The 25,671-nt window shown below is 44.5% G+C and overlaps 1 protein-coding gene across 2 annotated transcripts in view; it reads right to left on the minus strand.

Moving 5' to 3' along the window:
• Window positions 1-1,349: 1,349 nt before the first annotated feature.
• Window positions 1,350-25,671, minus strand: part of PRKCB (protein kinase C beta) — a 227,428-nt gene continuing 203,106 nt past the window's right edge. For both annotated transcript variants that reach the window (XM_026650793.1, XM_026650794.2), the window contains 2 exons: window positions 18,535-18,675; window positions 1,350-2,765 (listed from right to left, as the gene is read on the minus strand). In XM_026650793.1, the coding sequence (XP_026506578.1) occupies window positions 2,607-2,765; window positions 18,535-18,675 (300 nt within the window). In that variant the 3' untranslated portion in view covers window positions 1,350-2,606. The remainder of the gene's footprint in view (window positions 2,766-18,534; window positions 18,676-25,671) is intronic.

A 25,671-nucleotide genomic window follows, 5' to 3' on the forward strand; every position in this document is an offset into this window, starting at 1 on the left:
CACACTGAGCAGCATCTCCTGTGATGTGGGCTGGAACAGAGGAAGGGGGCTAGCAGGTAGCCCCTGCTGCGTTTGGTACTTTATTTGGCACCCTGAGAATAATCCTACAGAGCTCAAAGGCTCCTATAATGCAGCAGAAGCGGAATTCCAGAGGAAGCAAAGGAATTTTGTATGCATTTGGGAGAATGAGATTAGCAGATGCCTGTGATCTCTCTCTAGCTAAAAACCTACCAATTGCTTTGAACAACGGCTCCCTTGAGAGTACACACATGCAGTAATGAGTCACCGGCTCACCATGCACTGTCTGATAGAGATAGTTTCGCTTAAAATTTCTGGAAGCTTCAAAGCCTCATCCTGTAATCATTACTTACTGTTAAAGACATTTAAAGAGCTAACCCAGAGGGTGTCAAGGATGATGGGGTTTCTTGAGCTCTCACTAGAGAAAGAATGAATTTTACCTGGATTTCAGAACAAGAAAGCCCGCTCTTCAATCAGCAGTTGAGATCTTGGAGTTTACTCCTTCTCATAAGAACAAGGGGTCACCAAACGAAATTAATAGGCAGCAGGTTTAAAACAAACAAAAGGAAGTATTTCTTCACACAACACACAGTCGACCTGTGGAACTCTTTGCCAGAGGATGTTGTGAAGGCCAAGACTATAACAGGGTGCAAAAAGGAACTAGATAAGTTCATGAAGGATAGGTCCATCAATAGCTATTAGCCAGGATGGGCAGGGATGGTGTCCCTAGCCTCTCTTTGCCAGAAGCTGGGAATGGATGACAAGGGATGGATCACTTGATGATTCCCTGTTCTGTTCATCCCCTCTGGGGTACCTGGCATTGGCCACTGTCAGAAGACAGGACACTGGGCTGGATGGACTATTGGTCTGATCCAGTATGGCTGTTCTAATGCGGGGTGGGAGGAGGGGCACTGTTTTATACATACCGCAGAGATTGGTGGTGATGCCACCGAAGGATGCCAGTTGATAGCTTCATGCATTGTCTTGAAGGACACACACTCTACAGGAGTGAAAGGGGTAATTCAGCTCAGACCTATGGCCACACGCTGGGCAGTGACACTGTGGGTGGAGGAGACGGTATTGTGATGTGGGCTACTGCCTGCTGTGGCCTTAGAGCAGACCTGGAAACTTGGGGGTATCCCAGGTTGGACTCAAACACGGTCAGCAATCAGAGATGATGTGCATGTAACATTCCGATTCCCAAAGCCACTCCATCCCGACTGAGACTCAGTCTCATGCTTTCTGGCATCTCAGAGTGCAGGACTGTGTTGAAATTCATCATTCACAAATAAATGCAGGGGTTTTTTTTTGACGTTGTTTCTTATTTTTTATTTTATAATCAGTATTGGAAAAAGATTGGCACATTACAGCTCAAAGCAGCTTGATTCAAAGTGACAGCCCACAAACATCTGGCAGAATGGTACAAAAGGAAGTGAGACGATTGTCATTGTTTCATGAGAAACATCTTTCCTGAAGCTTTTTCCACCCCCTTCCTTTTTTTGGATTCTAGGAACACAAACTTAGACTATTTAAATATCCAGCAACATTCTTTAAGGTAGGAATATTAGTGAAAACAAAATTCTTTACAGGCTTCATCAGATTTCACAATACTGCTAGACTTTAAATATCAGCTCATTTTCATTAATACCATTTTTGACACATTTAAAGCGCATGTAACAAACTGAATTAATCATTTTGGCATTTGAAAAAAACCCAAAGAAAAAAAGGTTTGATATGAAATAATGTAAAAACCATGTCATGTATGGTGTTTACTAGGGTGACCATAGATTTGAAAGCATTTACAAGGGTTCTTTCAAACTTTCCTTTTATAGCTGGATGATGCACTTTCTTTTAATAAAAAAAGCTACTAAGAAACTGCACAATCAGGAGAAATCTGTGTGAGCAATAGATTTGGTTTCCCCAGTTATTTATTACTGCTATCAGGGAGTGCTGTGTCTGATGAAAAATTTTTAAAAAAGGGCAAGAGATTTTGCAGTGTTTTTAAATAAACAAGGACTCAAGGTTGCATGTCAGACAAGAAGTCCCATGTCCAATCTCTTGACAAACTATTTGCTTTTGGGGGGGGGGGGGGGAGACTCAGAATTAATTAGAAGCCTGCAAAGTTCAGTGTTCCACACTTAATTCCCAGGTAAAGTTTTAATGAACACCACTTGCTTTGCCACTAACAGACTGAAATGACAGCAGCTATTTTCATGTGATTACATTAAAGGGCTAGATAAGTGAAAGAACGGGAAAGCAAGGCAAATATTTAGATTTCTCCCAATTGTCATGGCCTGTAATTGGAGAGCTGTTAGACACCCCATTTAATGATCTGTCGGTCAATGTACTGATATTAGCTAGGAGTAAAATTTGATTAAAACATAATTAAATTGCAGTACTTTTCACACAACAGTTGTCATTCAGAGAGGTCCCAAATTATGTGAAGACACTTCTGGCTTTGAAACATGGTCACTCTAGTATCGTTACAAAAGAAAAACCATGAATGCAACTTTTGCAATGAAGAATGTCACCACAACAGCTGTTGGGACTGGGTGATAAAGATGCAGGAATGAGATCTACACAGCTACTTAGCTCTTGACTTCAGGTTTTAAAAATTCAGAGTTAACAAAGGAAAATCCTTCGAATTCTGATTGGTCAATGTTCCTGATGACTTCCTGGTCAGGTGGAGTTAAGACGGGTGGATGGCGAGTGAAAAATCGGTCGAAGTTTTCCGCATTCCGTCCACACTATGAGAGGGAAAAAAAGAACTCGTGGTGGGTGGAGAAAACAAAACAAACTGGATGCGGTCTGCAGCAATCCCCTCCCATTCACACCTTGCAGAGCAGATTATTTCAATGAGGAAAATGAGAGAAAAGAAAAGAAGATGCAAAATACTTATGAGTTTTGTTAATTGCAAGGCTATGTTTTCTCATGGAGTAGCCAGAGCCTGATAAACTATCAGGCTGTAGCATGGCTAGTAATTGCAGGAGCGGAATGAGATGGCAGTGCAATTACTTGCTGAGCTTTTCCCAGTCGCATGCAGTCATACTGTACCTGTTTGAGCTGTGCCGCTAAGCTCTAGGCAGCTTCCGTTATCAAAGAGCACCAGTGTTCTACCAATACACACCTCACCCTTCCCTTCCATCGCCTGGGAACTAGACGGTTTTGTCATGAAGCAACAGTTGAGATAGTTCCACTTGTCCACGTTTAAGCAGCGACACCTCAGCTTCTGCAGATCTCACACTAGGTAACCCCTACGGGCTGAATGCCTAGCACAGACAAGGCCGTTGTGCCACCGGAGAGATTTACAGTGTCGTCCCCCCACCCCCACCCCAGCACACCTGTCAGACACCTCATGCTCCCACACACATGCCAAATGCTGCTTGGATTAGACTTTCTTCCAGCAAAACTAACCCATGTCAGCACCGCATGCAAAGAGATCCCTGGCGTAACAGTCCTTGCGTCCCACACTGCACCGCTCGCTCCTGCATCGCGGTCTGGGAAACGGTGCAGGTACTGCAAGTGGGCATCTCTTAGAGAGAACTGCTTTGGAAAATGCATAGCATGAGGGAAAGGTGTGCTGCCTTATGACCCACAGGGAAACCGCTCCGTTGAATTGATCTGGAGGGATGGGGAGAAGGTCCCATTTATAATACAGCTGCCAAAAGAGGTAGGTTGTAAAAGTATTTCAGGCCTCCTCTAGGAGAGTGGGGAAGGGTCACCTTGAGAGAAGTGCAACCACTCCCCACCCTGGGGTGCGTAGGCTCCTTCTTTCTCCAGGACAACAAACAGCTCTTGGGCGTTGTCACATGAGCAGGCATCCTAGGGAGGCTTGGTCTAGGGGTCCCAACCCAGGGCTGGGAGTCAGGAAGTCACAAGCGTTAATCCTGGTTGTTACAATGACCCCCCGTGTGACCTCAGAAAAATGATACTCTCGGACTCTGCTTCCTTACCTGTGCAATAGGATAATATTCCCATGGGGGGAGTGAGTGAGAGGAGGGGGCTTAGTAAATAAGACACTATTAATCTCCAGCACTCTTGGCTCACTAGGCACTAAGTACTTCCTCATCCTGCCTCTCCAGATGCCCGGACTCCTGAGAGCCCATGCAAGCAGGTGTGTTCCCAGGGGGAGGAAAGACCATGAAAGGAAAGGGTACAGGGTTAAAAACTAAACCCAGACCATCTCCTCCAGCGCTCAAAGTACGTGCCATCTCGGACAAAGGGGTTGTATTCCCCGGATGGGCTGTCCTGGGCTGGCCAGCCTGGCCACTAGACACCACCATACACTGAGCTACACACAGCTTCACCTTCACTTTCCTTTAAAAAGTTTGCATTTGTTAAGTACTCCCTGGTGTTTCCACAGGACGGGTCCTCTTCCAAACACTCTACATTCTCCTTAATCCCCCTGCTCTCCGTGGTGCATGAGGTAGAAAAATAAGGATACTCTCCATTTCACCAATGGAGAAACTGAGTCAGAGAGGATAAGAGACCTATCCAAGGCCTCAAGGGAATCAGTGTCAGAGCCAGGATTAGAACCCAAGAGGTTCCAGGTTTCTCATCTTGCGCAGAAATGCGCCACTGCTATGCCTTTCTGATAGGTTCACTGAGGTGACACTATAAAATAGCCAGCATAATGATCCTCTAAATAGTAATTCTAGGGGCCAGAACCTCATTTGATGTCAGCTGACAGCTGAGAATTCAACCATAGGGGCTTTACATTTTCTGTATGGAACAAAGGGTTGGTTTGGGACGGGAGTGAGAGAAACCTGTCAAATGCTTCACTTCACTTTGAATGTAAAAGAAAGTATGTAAAGAACTCCTGTAACCTTGGATACTGCTACAGAGAACTGTTAGATGGGTACTAGGTTATAACAGAAGCTCATAAGACTTATCAATGGTCTATTATTAGGAAGTGACACAGTTACAAACTGCTTGACTATACCTACCACATGCATATCACATCCTATATGAACTGGAATTAATGGCTTTACTTTAATGGTTAGCGAGCTGTATTTCTTATCACTGAAGTACGACACTCCTGGCTCTATTCCCTCTGGCACTAGAGGTGCAGGAGCCAGGACCTATCTGCCTCCTTATCTCTCCTCCCGAATACACATCTCAAAAGAGCACATATGCTTTACATGCTGGGACTTCCCCAAATGAACTATCATTTGCTGAGAAAACAGATTTGCATTTTTAATAAACGTAACGTCGGTCTAAAAATATTAAACAGTAAAGACAATACCTGTGAACTGTTCAAAATTCTCCACTTTTGTTCACCGATGAGGTTAAAAAAAAAAAGAAGAGACAATGCTAACATCAGCCCGCTCGCTAATACACAGCCCCTTTGGCATATTTTATGTTCTTACAGCCACCAGGTAAGCCATAATTATTCCTAAAACCATTGGACAGTTCAGTGAATAATGTTAAATGCTAGCCACATAAGAGGAAGTTAAATGCTAGCCACAGCCACGCAAAGCCTGTTTGCTCATCTTCAGAATGTATTCTTCAGCCATAACGTAGCCCTTTCCCATTGTGCAGATCAATGTCTCAGTTCAGCCAATCACTTAAGCCCCTGCTTAAACTTAAACATGAGTTTAAGCTCATCCTATTCAGCAAAGCACTGAAGCATCTGATTCATAGATTTTAAAACCAGAACGGACCATTACAATTATCTAATCTGATCTCCTTCACAAACACGGCCACAGAACTTCACCCACCCATTTCTGCATGAAGCCCATAATTTAGGTTTGAACTAGAGCACTTTTTTTTTTTTTTTAGAAAGACAGCCAGTCCTGATGTAAAGGCTTCAAGTGATGGAGAACTCACCATAGCCCTAGGTAAGTTTTTTTCAATGGTTAATTACCTTCAATGTAAAAGTTTACACCTTATTTCTCGCCTGACTTTGTCCATCTTCAGCTTCCACCCAATGGATTTCATTACGCCTTCGGCTAGATTAAACAGCTGTCCATGATCAGAAAAGTTCTTCCCCAGTACAGATACTTAGAGACTGTAATCATGTGCTTAAGTGATTTTCTGAATCAGGGCCCAAATGTGCTCAGACACCTCACAAGTTTTTTCCTGTCTCTTTTCCCCATGCTATTCTAGCCAGGTGAAAGGCAAATACACCTTGCCCCCTCCATCACAGGGACCACCCCTCCATGAAATATATGGCTAGCATCACTCCCAGTTCTGTATTTCGACCAGACGTGGTAACCTTTTAGCACTTCAGTGGGACAAGTCACTTCATTGTCACTATGTAAAAGAGGAGTCAGTCAGTGGCAAAACAAGAGGGAAGGTTCTTAAAAAGCTGAGGCCACGTTTACTATAGCCTCTGCAGCAGTACAGCAATGGTGCTGTAGTGCCGTTGTGTAGATCTTTCCTACATAGAAGGAAGGGATTTTTCTGTCCAGGTAGTTAATCCTCCTCTTTGAGAGGCGGAAACTAGGCCAACAGAAGAATTCTTCCATCGACCTAGCCACATCCGCACCCTGGGTTAAGTCAACCTAACTACGGTACTCAGGATGTGACATTTTTCAAAGCCCTGAGCAAGGTAGCCAGATCGATCTAATGTTTAAGTGTAGACCAGGCCTTAGTTTAGCAGCAGTTAGAAGCTGGTCTTTGAACAACACAGTATTAGCCATAAAAATGCCCGAGTCTTTCAAGATCAAGGCTGACAAAGAAGTTACGTGAGTTACAAAGATATTAAGCAATCCAAAGTGCAGATCCGGTGTGAACTAGTCCACTGCGATTCTCATCCTTTATATTGTGGGGGTGCCTCAAATGGCACAGGGGAAATGCAGGCCCGCACTGAGAAGCGCAGTGTCTAGGACAAACACTGAGTGAGGGGAAGAGTTACAAATATATGAACCAAGTAATCAGAGCAATAGGCAGATGGCCGGTTAGATGCTCTTTATACAGATAAACTGGGTAATTTCTCCGCCCCCACAGACCAATTCCCAGCCTCCGTTCTGATGTCCTCACACTCTTCCCTCCCCAAATTCCTCTCAGCAGAGAGAAATCGATTCTACGGGGCCCATGATGCAATGCATCGTAGGGAACAAAGGGCCGAGAACACCAGAAGGGAACCCTCCATTCGCAGGGTAAGCGGCTGCTTTTTACTGAAGCAGAAAACACTGAACTTCTGTTTGCTCTCTTGGCCTCCCTCCACAATCAAATCATCTCCCAAGTTGGTTCAATAAGACTGCTTCCAACCTGTCACCTCTGCTAAGACTCAGAACAATTTTAAAAGGCGGCCAAGCTATAGACTTTGGAAAGAGAAGGTTGCAACAAAAGCCCTGATGGCACCTTAGCTTAGTGGCACTACTGGGGGCTGTTAAGAGGATGCTCCTCATTTCCAAATGATTCAGGGAGCAGAAGATAACCTAAAGACACATGCCCTCCCTAACTCGGCATGACAGCTGGAGAGGTCATAGATGTCTAGAAATTAAGACGAAACAGCTTGAGTGTCTCATGCCGATCTGACAACCCACAAAATATAAAATTTGAACGATATCCATCAAGACTTCCAGTTTCTTTGGCAAGAGCTGGTAGCTATCCCAAGCCATGCAATGAAACACCAGACCTGGACTCTTACAAAAGATATTTTAGATGTTGGACACACTGGTGTCAGCAGAGAAAATGTTTTCTTTTCTGCTAGCTGGCTGCCTGAAAGCCATCAGATTAGCATCAACAATAGAAAATAAATTCACAAAAATGAAGTTGCCAGTTGCGCAAACCCTGGAGGCTCAAGAGAATGTGGAGATATGGGCTTTTCTAGGCCACGTTGTCACTAGCTTTTCCCCTTAGCAACAAGATAAAACAAACGATTGGGAAAGGAACTGAAAAAGGTTCCCAGAATCGTAACATACAGCATAGCAAGAGCTACCTGCTAACAAGCAGCTCACTTGCAGATTCCATCCACTCCCATATATATTTAAAGCTTTGCAAATATACCTGTCACTGGCCATTAGCTTCACAAGTTCTTGGTGGAGAGACGTTCGGTAGCTCATTTGAAACATTTGGGGGCACTAGGCCTGAACGTGCTTTGAAGGGATGCGCTGCATGTTTTTTTAAACACTTAGTATCAATTACTTTAGGGTTAATTGGGCAAGGTTTTAATGTTTGTGAAGTTCTTTCAGATCCTGGGATGAAAAGTTCTACAGGAAAACAAAGTATTATTGTAATGTTTAGCTACAGAAACCTGCATCAACAAGGCATGACTCCTGCCATAATATCGGAAAGGCCTTTACAGTATGAATATTTGAAAAGTTGTTCGGACACTATGAATTTATTTTCCAGATTTGTGAATAGGTGACTTTGTTCCTGAAGTTTGTAAAAAGGCAAGGAAATTGCCTGGCTAGTAGGTCAAAGTCACAGAACTACAATTTTGGGGGAAAGGGATGGAGTTTGTGTCATGGCAAAATAAATGCCCTAACCAAAAGAGACTTGGAAAATACCCAATGTGAACTGCATGCAATCCAAAACGCAAAGGTTGAGAGCTATAACCAGGGATCCGTGTTCTGCTGTTAAGATAGTGATTGTTGAAATGACCTTGACGAGATGCTGTGCTGCATATTTTAGATCAGAGCCATGCCTCCAGGGTTCTTGTTCTTCATGGATCCTAATTCAACTTTCATCCTTGTATGAATGAGATGTGACAATTGCTCCTTCTTTCTTTAAAGGTTACCGAGACATTTATCAGCAAACCAGCTTCCCCAACCCCCAGTACCTTAGAGCCCTTATGCACCATATCCTGCCATTTCACTAATTAATACAGCAGGCAGCTGTGCATGGTAATGCGAACAACAGGCCAATTCCTTTCCAAACAGATTGACAAGTAACATTTTAACAGGTTTTTCTTTTGAAGGATGATATAGCCATATTCCATTGGATAAGTGATACGGAGAAGAATTCACATTGCTGTTGGCTGTAACAGATGCTCTTTACATCAGCATCGAGTTTTACTGCTTCCAAAACTGAGCTCCTCTGTAAGAGGAGCAAGACATCCCAGAGTAATTTTTATATTTAACAAAAGCCACCTGGGGAAAGCAATCCACCCCAGTTTAGTACTCTCTGAACAAACAAGCAGCACTCCATCCTGAACTGAGAAAGTGGGAATCTATTTTACACAAATCCTCAAAGTATCCTGTCTAATATTTATAGCCACTGCAGAATGGCTTTTTTTTTTTATTAACAGCTGCAGAAATAAAACTGTCAGTTTAGAAGATAGCCTTTTTGTTTTACCAATATCTCGCTTGATTTCCAATAGAGACAACAAAGACATAATAAAATATTTCCCCATTGATCCTGGGAATGTAATGAAAAACCACACCGCTGACTCTGGCTATTTTCACTGTTATGACAAACCTCTTCCCCTATTCCTGAAGTTCAGCTCAGGTGGTGAGTTGGACACACCCTCAAACTCTCATTGTTACAGCTTGTGAGCACCTAATCAGAATGGGGGAGATTAACCTAACTCCCACTTTTCACAAAGCAATCTCTCGGCATCTGACCTATCAGTCCTCATCTTCAAAGGAAACCTGCACCATGCATTCAGAAGACGGGCCGGGGAGCTTACATTCATAACTTTGCTAGACACTAAAAATCACGGTCTTAAGAAAAACACTGGATTTATGGCTTATTACAACAATCTGTACCCCATGAGCACCCCTTTTTCCCCTAGAACTATAGGGGTGTTAATGGGCCAGAATGGTCCCTGAGAACCAGACATGACAAACCCGCAAAAACCCCCGCAGAAATTGGGCTTGTTTTTGGCTTAATTGGCTTGTGAGTTGCTTGTTGGCTAGTTTTTGGCTTTTAGCTAGTTGCTTGTTTGGCTTGTAGTTTGTTGCTTTTTTTTTTGATCGGCTCCCGGCAAGCAGGGGCAAGGGGGTGAGAGAATCAGGGGTGCACAGTGGGCCCACCACAGGCCCAGATTGCACGCCGGGGGGATCTAGTCACAGAGTGTTGGGGTTCTTAGGGACTGGCTTGTTTTGAAATGGGATTACCGGTAGTTGGATTTTTGGCTTACTGTGAAAGTTGGGGTGCTTATTTTCCACGTGAAAGTTGGCAACTGTGGTGCTAACTACTTATGCTAAACTATCTGTATTTAGCTGTGACACTCTACGTACCTTTCCTGGATCTGAGGAAGGGCTCTGTGCAGCTCGAAAGCTGCTCGCTCACCAACAGAAGCTGACCCAACAAAAGATATTACCTCACCCACCTTGTCTCCCATGGGCAGTGGGCCTGATTCCGCTACACTCATCCCCTCTGCGGCAGACCCTCAGCTGGTGTAAACCGCCAGCGCACGGTTGATTTCAATGGAGCTAGGATCTATTACCACAGCAGTGGGTCTGCCCCATTGAGCAGTATTTTGTTCAGGGGGCACTACCGCTGAAAGCACTGGGTCTGCTCCACTGGAGTCAGAGTGCTGTGAAAAGGGACCAGAGTTTTCAAGTATTTTCCTTCTAGCAAGGTTTTCTGGAATGCTAGGAGGAGAGGTTTAAAAAGAGGGCACTTCATCACCTTATAACATATTGCCTTATTCCATCACCTACACATTGACACAAATTAGACAGAGTGAAAATAAAAACAGGCAGGTAATTTTTGGCCAGACTCCAAGTCCTAGTTTAACAAGCTGTCTCTGCTTCAGAATCCTTTTTGCAACTGTGGCAGTGAGACAGAAAACAGGGTTAAAAAACAACCCTCCCCCCCAATTCAGTCCACATGAAGAGGCAAAAGATGACGACTCCTCAGCTGGCCAAGTTCTTGCACATGCTTCCATTAGCCCAACTTGGAGTGCATCTCCCTAGCTATCCTGGTCCATGCGGTGGAAAGAAAGAACTGTTTATGGGTAAGCATGAGAAGTTTAAACAAGCACTGTCCATGACCATGAAATGCACAAAGTGCTGATTGCTTTGTAATCATGCTTTGCACTTATAAAGCATCTTAGCAGAAAAATGAGCAGCTTGGGAACGAGACAGCATTTAGGGCTGCCAAGATGCTGTACTGATGGCTTTGTCTACTTAACTTCTAAAAATTATACTAAGCACAAGGATGGGTGGAAATTATGCACTGATAAAGAAGTGTTTGGATGAAACAGATTCCACTCCCCTTGTCCCCTTTTCACAGCCAGGAGAGGGAGAGACAGTCACGCAGAATTACAGAGTACACTGGTGTGCTGCTAATCCTTTGCTCACCAAAGCGGGCCTTCATCTCCTTGCCTGGCCTTCAGAGTCCGGAGCACTATAGGTCTCTGGGGGGAGCAGGGTTGCTTTTTCCTAAAGGACCCCTAGCAATCACACAAACCATACAAATCTCTGCCTACTGTGAAGAGGGGCTGTTACAAACTGCTAATGGCCAGTGCCCAATTAAGGGTGGGATTTTCAAAGGAGAAGAGAGGATTGAAATGTGCCACCTCCAACCTGTGGCAAAGGCTAGAGAGAGTGACATTTTCAAAAGCCCCTAAGTGACCTAGAAGCCAAAATCTCATTTGCAAAAGTGACTCGGTCAGATTTTCAAAAGAGATTTCATTGCCTGAAGATGGAGACTGGCACCCAGTGGGACTGACTCCCATGGGAGTTAGGCACTTTTGAAATTCCCACTAGGTGCCTGCCTGAATGTTTAGGTGTATAAATACCTTTAAAAATTGGCTGTTAGGAGCCCATGGAAGGACTAAGACTCCTAAGTCACTTTTGAAAATGGGTCTTAAGTGCATTTGACAATTTTACCCCCCCCCCCAAAAAAAATCTATATGCAGGGATACACTGGGAACACTTCTGCATACTAACTGAGTAAATATTTTCAGTATGCAAAAAAACTGGTTAATAATATAGGTCCCAGTTCTGCACAGCATATACTTAATTTTAAGCACATGCTTAAGTCCCATTGATTTCAATGGGCCTTAAGCACTTGCTGAAATGTTTTGCTGAATCAGGGCTGCTAAGTCTCTTCTGTAACCAAAGAGGTTTCTTCGGAAGAGAATGAAAATATAAACCAAATCATTAAAATGAGGTCAGAGAGAATGATCTTGAGGGGGACAGAGAAGAGCTCATGGTTTTACCCTCACTGCATGTCCATTTTGTTAGGGGGAAAAACATTTCACTTTAAAACATTGACTAGTTGGGGATTTCTGCTGTATACAGCTAGAAAACTCTTCTCCATTTGACTGAGCCTTAACATGCTGTAGAGTGCACACCTCCCGCAGGTACCGTATAGTCACACTGCACAGTTACATGTGCTTGCCTACATAGGAGCTGCCCGCGAAACCCTTCACCATCTCTGATTCGGAAATGGCTCACAGGGTCTCCTGGACTCACCTCACCACAACAGAGGTTACAGCAAGAAAAATGAGCTAGGAGCGCATAACTGACTCATTTCCTAAGTAGCTGGCTCTGTAAATAGTATTTCAATATTCATTAACTCAAAATGATTCGAATAAGATCTAATTTATGCAATTAGATAATTATTAAATTAAGATTAAAAAAAACCTCACTGACTTCCTTGTTGTCAGCACTTCTGTACTCTGCCATTTGATTTCAAGGCTTTCAGAGTGAGGAGACTTTTCAAATCACTAGGCTTTATGTAAAGTAAAGGAGTAATTAGACACCAAAAACAATAATTATCTCAATGAGAGGCAGAGCGAGTGTGTAAACACACTTCTCAGGGTAAGCGCCACCAGGCAGGGAATTGGTATGCGGAGACCAAACCTAAGAGCAACGAAGCACAGCCCCTTGTCAGAATCGTTGACTTTCTGCATACCAAAGACAAGCTGCAGCCCCGGATCTCTCTTGTTACAGTCACTGTGATAAAGGTTAATCAAGCACCAAGCAGGAACCAAACCACAAGATCTCAAGAATGTATTTTCAGCACCAAGGACAGAGCAGACCCAAGTCAGGCTGAATAATTAACTGTCCGTTTTTGTTTGTTTGTTTTACAATTATACAATTTTCCAAGAAGTGAAGCGTGGCCATTTCGGGCAGCCAGACAAGGGGAGAGTAAACAAAGGCTTCATTTGAACCCAGCCGCTGTGTCTGCAAGGAGTTCTTGGGTGTTATGCAAAAGTGGAGGTTAGTGAAGCTAGTCCCCAGCAAGAGTTATGTATAGACAGGTGACCATCCAGTGTGGTAAAGATGCCACCAGAGCTGAAACACAGCAGATGAGGGCCTGACCCAGCCCAGTGCCAGCTCACTCCCATTAGCTTCTTAACTGGCATCTGTATTGGAGCCCTGGCCCGCTCCGGCCTCAGTGGCCTTGTGTACAGCGCAAACCATTTTGCCGTGTTTGAGCAAAGCTGTCGCCAAATAAATGAGCTGACGTGACGCTGAACTCAATGGGGTCTGCTCTGTGCTGACCCCTGAATTGTGATCAGCTTGGTGTCAGCTGACTCATGTTCAAACATGGTAACATTCTGTAGTGCAGACAAGCTCTCTGCGCATGTGCACACGTGTGTCCATATGGAGACTTATCTACAGTCTGAATTTTAAAACCTTGGCTGACAAGAAAAGTTCCATGTAGTGTATTGTCTTTATATTATTTCAATGGCTAATCTGAAATAAATAATAAAAAAAAAAAGATTTCTGTGGAAGTGAAAAAGACCATGTTAGCACATACTGCCGTTGCGTGCGCCTTTCTGCACAAGACCAAACTTACTGCCATTAAAAGCCTTAGATAGCTCAGTGGTTTGAGCATTGGCCTGCTAAATCCAGGGTTATGAGTTCAATCCTTGAGGGGGCCATTTAGAGATCTGGGGCAAAAATCTGTCTGGGGATTGGTCCTGCTTTGACCAGGGGGTTGGACTAGATACCTCCTGAGGTCCCTTCCAACCCTGGTATTCTCTGATTACAGGTGAACTTTTAAAAGTGATCACAAACTCTTCCTTCCCCAAGGATATTTTAAACCCAGATTTTCTGTATCCCTGTGACTGTGAATGGGCATTTTGATAACCAGACAGCACCATTTTTTAAAAAAGTGTTCCTTTCCTTTGATTTCCTTTTGGCAGATGGCATTAAAGGAATATGTATTTTTCAACACAGATGCATGGCTGTTGAAATATAAACCATCAGCAGGTACCTGAGTCATCTTAATCCTCATTAATCCAAAAATCTACTGAACCTACCTTAATACTAATCTCCCTTTCCTATCAAATGTTAAAATATTTCCTACAGCAAGCTGTTAGATGAGAAACAACAGACAATAGCTTACCATGCTCCATTCCAAGGTCCACGTTCAAAGGGAATTTTAAAGAAATAAGACATTTACAGCAGGACACAATTTGAACATTTTAAAAACAAACACATTGAGAGAGCGTTTTTGACAGAATTCAACTTTTTGCATTAAAAACAAACAAACAAACAAACAAAGAAGATGCAACATGTGGCAGATACAGTAACAGGACATCTGGCTCAGGAAGGAACTGGTAAACAGCAGGAGAGAGGAAGAAGCAGGTCTGGTTAGAAAATGAGCACAGATGGGGAAAACTAGCAGTTACAAATTTCAGGAAAAATGGATCATTGCCAAATGAAAGTCAGTCTCTGAGCTTCCTGAGCTCTGCGCTAAATGGTGTAACTTCCAGACACACATTAAAATGCACGGCATCATCCTCACCTCTCCTCGAGTTTGCAGCCCCACATGGGTTTTCATTTTTGAACATTAACATAATTCACACAAATATTTCCTGTCCTGAGCATGCAAATCAGGGTCTGGCTTTACAACTGACCCCAAATGATTCACCAGCTGTGATGATTTGGGGAATCTATGTACAATTTAGGAATTCCAGTTTGAAATTATGACAGAATTCGTAATTTCATTCTTTGTACATCTCTCTATCAAACTGCAAACTCCATTTTGATTGTGAGGCTAGTCTGCCTTCTCTGCTGTCTTTTTACCTCCATCCAAGGGGTGCTGACGCAAGGCTAGTAATGCAGGGTTGTTAAACCTTGATAGTCTTCTATTCAAATGGAAGCACCCTTGGACAAAGAAGGCAGCCAGACTAGAAAAACAGCTCACCCAGGTGGGCAGTAATCATGCAACAGAATGAGCTGGTGGGGCACTCTGAACACCCGACAAGGCTGATTGGGGGAGAGGCACCTGACAAAGGGGACTGCATCTTTATGAAAGGAGGACTCCCCCCAGCTGTTTTAAAGAGAGAGGGAGACAGGAGCAGAGGCAGAAGCAGAAAGCAAGGCTGTGCAGGAGGAGAAGGGGGAGGATCCTGGACACGCTAGGGGACTCCCACTTCAGCCCCAAGAACAGTCCAGAGTGGTGAGGAAACTGAGGCAGGGAAGGGGGTGCGAGTGTTTTATTGTTTTGTCTGGATCTTTATAGCTCTTGTGCTGTGTAAAGAGAGGCAGGTTTTGGAACCCTTGTTAGGCTCCATGTTATGTGCTTCAACTCTCACACGTTCTTGGAGAAGTGAAGGGTGAACACATGGTTGAAGCTCTGGGGAAGAGCGGGCCTGAGCTACTGGGATGTTTTGGGAGGTCAGCACAGGTCCTGGCAGCTGGACAGTGAGGGTCAGCGAAGGGGAGCAGATGGAGTTCGTGCTCAGGAAGTGTGCCATGGAGGCCAAAGAAAGATGGTGCCAGAGCCTAGCCAGACCAAGGGAAGTTCAAAAGCACATGGGTCCAGAGCATTGGACCCAAACACAGCTGCCTGGCAAGGGTCTAGCAGGGGAAGCTTTACCAGGGCTGTGACAGCAGCAAGGAAATCTCTTCCCACAGTGTATGACCTACAGCTTCCTCCCCTCTGAGCCACGGTGCACAAGGCAGCAATGGATAACCCTCACCCAGGTGTCTCCCGCGCCTTTGAGCCTCAAAATGTCCAATATGCTTGTAGTTGTGGGGAATGGGACATTTATTTCTCCGGGAATATGGTCAGAGTGCAAATCCCACAGCAGCAGATCTTGGGTGATGTGTGCCTGAGTTCCTTTTCCTAGGACAGCAGAGTTTCTTCATTCCCAGACAAGACTTCAGTCAGCTGGAGTTCTTTGTAAATACAGAATAGTAATTTAAACATAATTATGTTGGAGCACAGGGTGGAAAGCCAGAGTCCTTCCGGGGCTTGGTGGGGTCCACGGGATCCAGGTGGGATGGGGAGACTCAGAACGAATGAGCACAAGGAGGAACAGAAGTATCGTGATCCCCGTTCTGCAGATGCAGACAGGTGCCCCTGGCCACATGGGGGTTGTGGCAGAGTCAGGAACAGAATCCGATTTCCCAGGGACCACTCCTGTGCCCTAACTGGAGTCTTGGCAACACCGCATAAGGCAATGAGTGTGGCAAATGGGAAGCCATCACGCAGCTGGGGTGGCGCTAACTTTGCCCACCAGCTGGACAATTTCTCCATTCTGAACAGTCAGGCAATGGGCTTTAAAAGGGAAGAGGCTGCTAGAGAAGATTGGTGTTTAACCACAGATATGTAATGCTAAATCGTCTCCTACGGGCACATGCTCCATGCATTCCATGTGCTGTTAACAGCGAATGAGTATCCTCGGAGGGACCCAGTTCTTAGAGTAAGTCAGGGGAAAAGCAAGTCTGGGCATTTCATTACAGGAAAGTAGCCCCGTGGAGGAAGCAGCAGTGATGAGATCAGGATACAGGTAAAAGTATAATGAGCAAGAATAATAAAATGTTCGGACAATAAGACCTGAGAGGGAAGGGTCAGGACATGGGGCAAAACTACTCAGAAGAGCTAGGACAGCGGCATACAGATACTGCAGGGATGTTACTAATAGAGCAAAGATTTATGATCCTCCGTCTCGGAGGACAGAAAAATAAACATGGCCTTAAGCTGCAGTGAGGAAAATTGGGGCTAAACATGGGGAAAGCTTTTGAAACTGGGATGGAACAAAGGACTTTGGGATCCTCCTTTACTTGAGAGAGTCGGACCCAGATGCACATTTATCAGGAGTGGGTCAGGGATAATTGAATCACTTCTGCCATAATGCAGGGGGACGGACTCGCGAGCAGATGGAGCTTCCCTCCAGCTCAACCTGAGGTTACTAAACACAAAACCCCAATCCTGCGAATCAGCTTTAACTTTGGGCCTTTGGGATCACGCAGCGTGCAGGTCTCTGACCCAGGAAATGACAGACAAGTGAGGAGCAGGACACACACTCACACACAGACACACACACACAGAAGTGAGCAACCGAAGGACAAAGCTGGAGACTCCAGGAAGTAGATTGTAATAGGGCTGTTATGCCGTTAGCGTCTCGACACCACATGATCGATTATTGCCATATGGTCGTTGCAGAAAGGGACAGAGGAGCAGGAGATCCATCTCTCTCTCGTACGGATATGGTCCTCATCACTGTAGTATCGGAGCCCCTCACAATCTTTAAGGTATTTATCTTCGCAGCACTCTTTTGAGGCAGGGCATTGCTATGGCCCATGTTGCACGGTGGAGAACTGAGGCAGAGAGGTCCTACGGGAACACCATAGCAGGTCCCCCGAGAGCTGGGGTAGCGCTCTAACTATTGGGCCATCCTTCCCCTCACATCAGGCACAGAACCCTATTTTGTTATTCAAAATGTCTCCTTTCTCCTCTGATTTCTGACTCTTATGCCTCAAGCAAGGCGTTATACAGACTGAAACGCATGCTGCATTACTGGCTGCTCAAATTGCCTCTCAGTGCCAGCCACATGCTGTCAAAGTACTGATTCCTCTTACCCATGGTAGCTAAATAGTCTACAGACCATTGGCATACCCACCTCTCAGAGTTTAGAGCCCACATCTAGCAATATATGCTGCACATTCCTCCCATCCCCCAGAAGTACCTGCACCCCGGCTAGCGAAGTCCAGCAGGAAGAAATACAGAAACAATGGAAGAAACTCAGATTCTCCTCTGGCTTTCTGCTAATGCTCATACACAATTCAAGCTCCAGACTTGCTGGGCTTTACCTGGGGTACAAGCCAGTGAGTGAATTGCTGCTTCATTACCAGTTCAGACTTAGCATATGTTCCCGAGCTAGATGTTAGGAGGCAGTTTAGAAAGAGACATTTTCAGCTTCAGAGGGAGAACAACAGGAGAGAGTGACCCAGGTGCTAACGAATTGAGAGGTATTGCAATCCAATAAGATCCCTGAGCCAACACACACAGGCTTTCTACCTCTGTACTCTGAAGACAAGATGAGGTAGGGTGACCAGACAGCAAGTGTGAAAAATTGGGACTGGGGATGGGGGTAATAGGAGCCTATATAAGAAAAAGCCCCCAAAATCGGGACTGTCCCTATAAAATCGGGACATCTGGTCACGCTAAGATGAGGGGCCCCGCTAGGCAGAATGATTTATTCTCTTAGGATGGTTGCTAGACATGTGCCAGCATTATGGGCGTGGGATCTCCTAAATATATAAAGTAAGTGTGGGATACGTTCATCGAGTGGGTAAGGAAAGTAGCATCTGCACATATGCTTGTGTATGAGCGCGCGGGGAGTGAGAGAAAGTGTGTGTGGGAGTGGGAGGGGGGGGAGAGAGAGAGAGAGAGAGAGAGAGACTTTAATACAATCAAACTTACAGCCTTTGGCTTGAATGGAGGTTGAACCTCTTTGCGCTCGAGTTTCTCCCAGTCGATATATCGGAAGAAGGCATGCTCCTTGATGTCCCGCTCCCCTTCGGGGCCACATCCCAGGCGTTTGCCAGGGTGCTTGGTCATTAGCTTAGAGAGAGAGAGAGAAGAAACATTCATTGACAAAAAGCCAAACTGCTTCAGAAAATCCCACCAATCGAACGGGCGCAAGAGGAGGCTGAGGCCACCATTACACTGTGACCCAGTCTGCCAGGCACAGAGGGACAAACTGGGTCACCTAGAGTCAGACCATCTCCCTCAACAGAAAACCCCACAACGGGGCCCACAAACACAGCAAGGATTCCTAGAGTCTCCTCTAAATTCTTTCATGGGCCCCCCCCCCCCCCACCGCCAGAGCCCTGCCCCCGCCCCCCGCACGGAGCTGGCATCTCTGCTCATCCCTCCCCCACATTCCTCCGCATCACACCCCACTTTTTTGACAAAAGTGGGCATTTGTCCCGATTGCTCTTGCCAACTGATCAAGTTGGCCAAGAACAAACGGGACAAATGCCCACTTTTGCCAAAAAAAACGTCGGGATGGCCGGGACAGGGTTTAAAAAAGGAACTGTCCGGGTCAAAACGGGATGTATTGTCAGCCAATCTTTTCACAGACCCAGTAAGAAAAGCAGAGAAGAGTAAGGGAATTCAGAGGTGCTGTGCAAACATTAATATCCTGGTGGTATTGTTTGGGTTGTGTCCTGAGATAAGATGCAGATACCAGAGGTTTATACAATGTCGACAAGCAGGGAGAATATGAACATAACTCCTGCAACAAAGGACTGCTTCATTAGAAGCAGGGCGGTTAAAACAAACCAGTTCCAAGAGCACAACCAGTTTGCAGCAAATCTTGTTCTACAGCACAGGGACTTGGGTTTGCAAAAGGACACCACCACTTCCCACTTGTCACTAGCTGTGACTTATGCAGCTGTTCACACTAGTCGGCTCAGTGCAGGAACCACAGGGTGCAATCTGTGACCAGCTGTGGAGGTCAGACTAGATGATCACAATGGACTCTTCTGCCTTTCAAATCTATGAACTTTGGAACTGCTTGGAAAAGGCAAAGGAATAAATTTAAATTAAATTAATGAGATATCCTATCTCCTAGAACTGGAAGGGACCTTGAAAGGTCATTGGGTCCAGCCCCCTGCCTTCACTAGCAAGACCAAGTACTGATTTTGCCCCAGATCCCTAAGTGGCCCCCTCAAGGATTGAACTCACAACCCTGCATTTAGTAGGCCAATGCTCAAACCACTGAGCGATCCCTCCTCCAACACTCAGGAAGTGGGAGGAAGACAGGCCTAGTCCTATGCCTTCCACACACCCCCCATGACACATGTGCATAATTCCCCCTCACTTCATGGGGAGAACGTTCACTTCAGCAGCTGACAAACCTCCACTGCCCCTTCTCCTTCCTTGGACAGAGATTCAAATTCTTTCTCTCTGGGTCACGTTGCCAATTTCCAGGGCAGGTCAGGCAAAGAACAGTTCTCAACCTGCTACAGGCCAAATCTGGGAGGCAAGGTGTGACAAAGGCCCCAACTGCCAGAAGCTGGGAATGGACAACAGGGGATGGATCACTTGATGATTCCCTGTTCTATTCATTTCCTCTGGGGCACCTGGCACTGGCCACTGTTGGAAGACAGGATACTGGGCTAGGTTGACCTTTGGTTTGCCCCAGTATGGCCGTTCTTAAGGTCTTATGTTTAAAGGCCCAAAGTAAAGGGGAACCACAACACCGCTCACGCAGGAAACAGCTGCTTCCTTTAGTGTCAAGGCCTCTCTTTCTGGAGCTTCTGATTCATGGCTCTATTTCTGATGTGGTGTCTCCTCATTTTTTATTTACATGTGTGGAATGTGGTAACGTTGGGACTAAAATGAGTGACAGCCCTCAAAACTAGGAGCGGTTGAGAGGTGTGCACACAACTCACAATGCTGTTTGGGTGAAAGCAGGATTTAAGTGATTCTGGAACCTGGACCTGGCCTCTCTGTCAGGGGTGAATTTCACGCTCTGCAGAGAGTCCATCCCAGCAACGGAACAGAGCTTGTGTGTCCAAGTAGGCACACACAAGTTCTGGAAGTTGCAAATGTTTTGACATAAGTCAACCATGATTGCACAAACTTGCTTAGGGAGACTGATCTTAAAAAAAAAAAAAAAAAAAAAAAAAAAAAAAAAAAAAAAAAAAAAAAAGTGCCACGCAGACCTAGTGGCAAAGAAAACCCTCCCCCCAATAAACAAACAAACAAACAAACCGGAAATACAAATGTGAAGTGAAGTAAAAAGATTGGAGCCAACAACCACCCTGGTCGCCAGTGGCAGTGCGGGAAACCAGCCCAGGTTAACCCCTTCAGTGCCAGTGGTTGAGTAGCTACCGAAGTAATGTTCATGGCTTCCACATCAGCTCTAGAAATCCCAGCATCTAGCAGCAAAGTGTTAGGCAGTGGGCCCTGGCTTCTGAGATCTGAATCAATCATCTTCCAGACAACATGTGCTAATTTGCTAGTGGCGAGGATCAAAGCATCCCATTAGCAAGCTTAAGAAGTGATATTGGTGTCCGTCCAGTATAGCATCACTCCCTCGCCCTCCCCTCCTGCCAGAGAAGAGCCACTGTAACTGTGGCTGCCAGGAGCACAGGACAGCTGTGGTTGGGAAGGGGGAGAGGTGGATCTGGAAGAAGGAGGGTAACCTGATGATAGGACTCAGGGCGGGGGAACTGAAGCGGTTTTACTTGCTCATTATGGTTTTGGATAATATTGTCTTATTTGATATTGAAGTGTTCGAGTCATTGTAAAAATTAATAAATAAGAAGAATAAAAAATTACATTGTAATAAACTATGCTGATGTAATAACAGCAAAAATGTCCCTGGTCATTCAGAAGAATAGGGTAAGTAGTAGCCTATATATAAAAATGTAGTCACGTTTTTGTCTAACGTTTGATATGGATTCCCCTATTCCCCTACCAGAGTGAATGAGCCATAGAAGTACAAGGACGGGCCACACCACCTGTCCCATATGGCAGGGAGGGGGCTGTTCTTGGTGGTCAGAAGTCCCAGATGGAGGCTGTTGGGTGGCTCTCTTTTGGCTCTATTCAGTACCAAACAGTGGCAGACTCCCTGTTTCAGATCTTTGCTCTGGCATTCCCTATATTCATTATAATGCTGAGCCAACTCTTAGTGAAGTCAACGGGAGTCTTTCCATCTCCCTCACAGGGCTCTGGATCAGACCCTCGTTGATAAGTCAAATCCTGCCAGTTGAATCACAGCGGGGAGAGAAATAGTCTAGGAATCAATGGGAAGTTATTACAAAAGCATTTCCTCTACAACAATTGGAGACTCTAAAATGTCCACTGAGAACTCTTCCTCAAATTTGTTTCATTCAGTTGCGGTCTCTCTCCATCTCTCCATTTGATTTTCACATGCAACATTAGCTTGGATTACATCCAGCCAACATGCAAAGAGCTATATGGGGTGGTGGTGTTCTTTCTTGGGCCTGATCCTGGAGACTCTTATGCACATGTTTCACTTCACTGAAGTCAACGGGACTCCTCATGGTAGTGAAGTTAAGCACGTGTGTGTTGGCATGACCAGAGCCTCGGCTGAAACATCAAGCACTGGGACTCCTACATATAAAATTCAGCAGTGAAAATGCCAAGCAGGATGAGTCACTTCAAATGTTGAATTAGAAACAAGACACGTGTCAGCCACGCGACTCCTCTGAAGACCTATGAGCCTACTCAGCTCCCACTGACTTGGATCAGATCCTGTGGAGGCAGAATGGCAGAAATACGGCATCTCACTTGGAAACCAGCGGGATCTGCTTCTAGTTCAGATTTGACAAAAATCTGATGGTCACAATTTAAATGCCAAAATGTCTGTTTTTCAACGCCTACTTGGGTTTGTATGGAAATCTCGCTCACCTTTCAGCATTGCTCCTCCCTACACGACAGTCCCCTGACTTCCCTTATCTCTCTCCTCACACAAGAGGATTTAACATTGAAGAATTAAGGAGAGAATTTTCAATTTCACTGAGTGGATTTTTTGTAGTTCTAATAACTGATGTAAATAACTGTTGTGCTTCCACAGCCGGTATTAGACCGAATGCTGAGTATTGCATGCGTTGTCTACTGGAGCTGGCGTTCTCCAACGCATGATAGCAGAAAATTGTTGATGGAGCTAAAATTTCTCTAGATTGGGACCTGGATGTTAACTCATAGGTAGATCTTTGTTTTAAGAGAGAAATTTGATTATTGTAGAGGTGCACATTAAAATTTGAACTAGCATCTGTTCCATTGCACCTACTGTTGTTTTATAGTCAGCTTCTCATCCACAGCAGTAAATATATCCTACATTAATTTACTAATTAGGTTTTACTAGCCAAAATCTTACCATTTACCTGCTGTTTTTTTGGTGGCAGTTGTTTCAAACACACACAGACACAGACACACATACAGTTTAAATTTAAACTTTAAATTTTCACAATTTAAATTTCCCTGTTAAACACACAATTTCCCAAAGTTAACACAAATCCACACCACATTCTGAACAGCTTGCCTTAGGGTGACCAGACAGCAAGTGTGAAAAATCAGGACGGGGGTGGGGTAACAGGAGCCTATATAAGAAAAAGACCCCAAAATCGGGACTGTCCCTATAAAAAAAAAATCGGGACATCTGGTCACCCTAGCTTGCCTTGACTAATGAATTATAAAAGATTAATTTTCTACTTGATGTACCTGTCTGCATTGCTGCACAGGGCTATATTGTGATGCAGTTATTCTTCTGTATTTTTGATACATGCACTCAGAAATTAAATCTTCCAGTTTCCTTTTGTGCTTTTATTCTTCATGTTAGCATGAAGGCACCATCTGCTATTGTTATACAGAAGCCCATGAAGCCTACAGATTGATTCTCCTGACTTATAGAAGAGAATCATTTGGCATTGTGTGTATTAAATAGGAAGAAGTTGGTTTAATCCCTACACTAATGCCGTGAATACAACACATCACTGTAGATGAAGAGGACTGTATTAGACCAATACATATTCAAGGCCAATGGTACATTTCAAGAGTTAATTCAAACAGCAATTATGTAGTCTAGGAAAAACATAATTTTGTATCTTGACTATGTGGTCAGCTTCTACTGATTCAAGTCCTAATGCAGCAAAGTCCTTAACCAAGTACCTAAGGGTTTTGCTGACCTGGGGCCTTAACTTCTCAAGTTATAATAGGATTAGCCAATGGAGATGCAAAGGGAGCTACATCTTTGAGGGCTTTGTTTAAAGCAGATTATCCTGCACTGAGAGGTGGAAATGCTTGAACAGATCTTTGCCCCTCTCTAAATTCAGTGTCTGGCTCACATGACATGCATGCAACATATTGACTTCATTGCATATACTAGACATGTCCCTAAAATGGAGATTACCACTCAGCGTTATTGTGTACCATGGTGTCTTGTTCTGAAAGCTGGGTTTGTCTCCACTATATGTTCATTGCCTATTCATTACCTATTGAGAGCATCTCTAATGTCTTCATAATCTGCCAGTTATCCCAAGAGATAACAAAAAGATGGGAAAACTCACTTAAAGAAAACCACAGGCCTAAACCGCTGAAAGCCACGATCTATATGTTTCCCAGATTCTCATGGTTGGAACATAGTCACAATAACTTGTGTCCCTGTAAACTGGGACAACAGAAACTGAGCTGAACTCTCAGCCATAAAGGAAAGCAAAGATAGCATTAGGATCAGACAGACTGTCCCAGAGCTGGTGAAAATTTCCCCATCAAAATTTGATTTTTTGACAAAAAAATAGGTCATTGAGAATTCAAAATTTGGAAAATTTTGACCGTCACCAGAATGCTGTGAACTGTCACTTGCAGCATTAGTGAGTTGCATGTAGCCTGTTACATCATGCAGCATTCAGCATGTCACCACAGCCTGGCACAAACATCACCCCGATGACATATCCTACCGGACAATCTTCCCATATTATCAGGGTCACTTAAAACTGATGTTAAAGAACTTAAAAACCCCAAAACAACCCCCCCAAAAATATATTAAAAAAACCAAACATTTTATCAGCTTTTCAATGTTATTAAAAGATAAAGATGCCATTGGAAATATCAGATACTGTGTGTTACTTCAATATCCGTGTCAACAATAGATCATGGGGTAGTGGGATGTGGAATAGCCTGATGTGTCTATTACACCACTAAAATGATCTAAACAATGTGCTAGTTATATATTATATGATGTTTTCCTCCCCCAGGCATCTGAGCTATTGAAAATACCATTCCAAATACCTGTAGATTTTACTGAGGAAGCAAAGGCAGGAAATGCCATGGCTATCAACAGAGATTCAAGAGGGACCTGGTATTCACAGGCAATCTGTTCACCTGGAAACAGTGACTTTGTTCAGGCACATTCAAAAGTCTCCATATGGGAAGAAAACAGTTTATATTGATGCCAGTGCTCTAGTGCACACGTGATCCATTAAATACAGACTTTAGGAAAACCAGTTGGGTCACAAACAAGAATGTGTCCCTCAAAAAGAGATGGGGTATATTTTTAGTTGTCACCTGCCAGGTAGTCTGGATAGAAGACCAACCTGTCATTTCATCTAGGACACAGGGCTGATGGCAGGAGCCTGGCCAGCATGAGTGCTGGCTTTTGATAGCTGAACCAGCATTTCTGGTCTCTTTAGCAAGACTGGATTGCACAAAGAAAGCTATGCACAATAAAACCAATTGTTACTATGTCTGCCTCCCCCTTCCCTCCCCCCACCGCAAAACAACCAGATTTCTTCTCCTAAAACACCCCCCTCCCCGACCCATTCGATACTCTAATAGGGAAAGCACTATTACATTTGATCTAGTAAGTGGCATTTAATGAAGAGTCAAAGACGCAGTTAAGTATCCCATTTGTTTCCCAGTGAGTGCATCTGATGAACATTTACCATTTGGCTCATGCAGATATAGTGCCTTCTGTGTCAAATTGCTTTCCATCTCCTGGCTTCCCAAAGCAACATCTACAACTACACTAAATGACTGGCACTAGCACATAGGATTAAAATTGTGTAGGGACAACAAAATCCC

Source organism: Terrapene carolina, unplaced genomic scaffold (genome assembly GCF_002925995.2).
Source record: "Terrapene carolina triunguis isolate 2854851 unplaced genomic scaffold, T_m_triunguis-2.0 Scaffold93, whole genome shotgun sequence".
NCBI lineage: Eukaryota > Metazoa > Chordata > Testudines > Emydidae > Terrapene > Terrapene triunguis.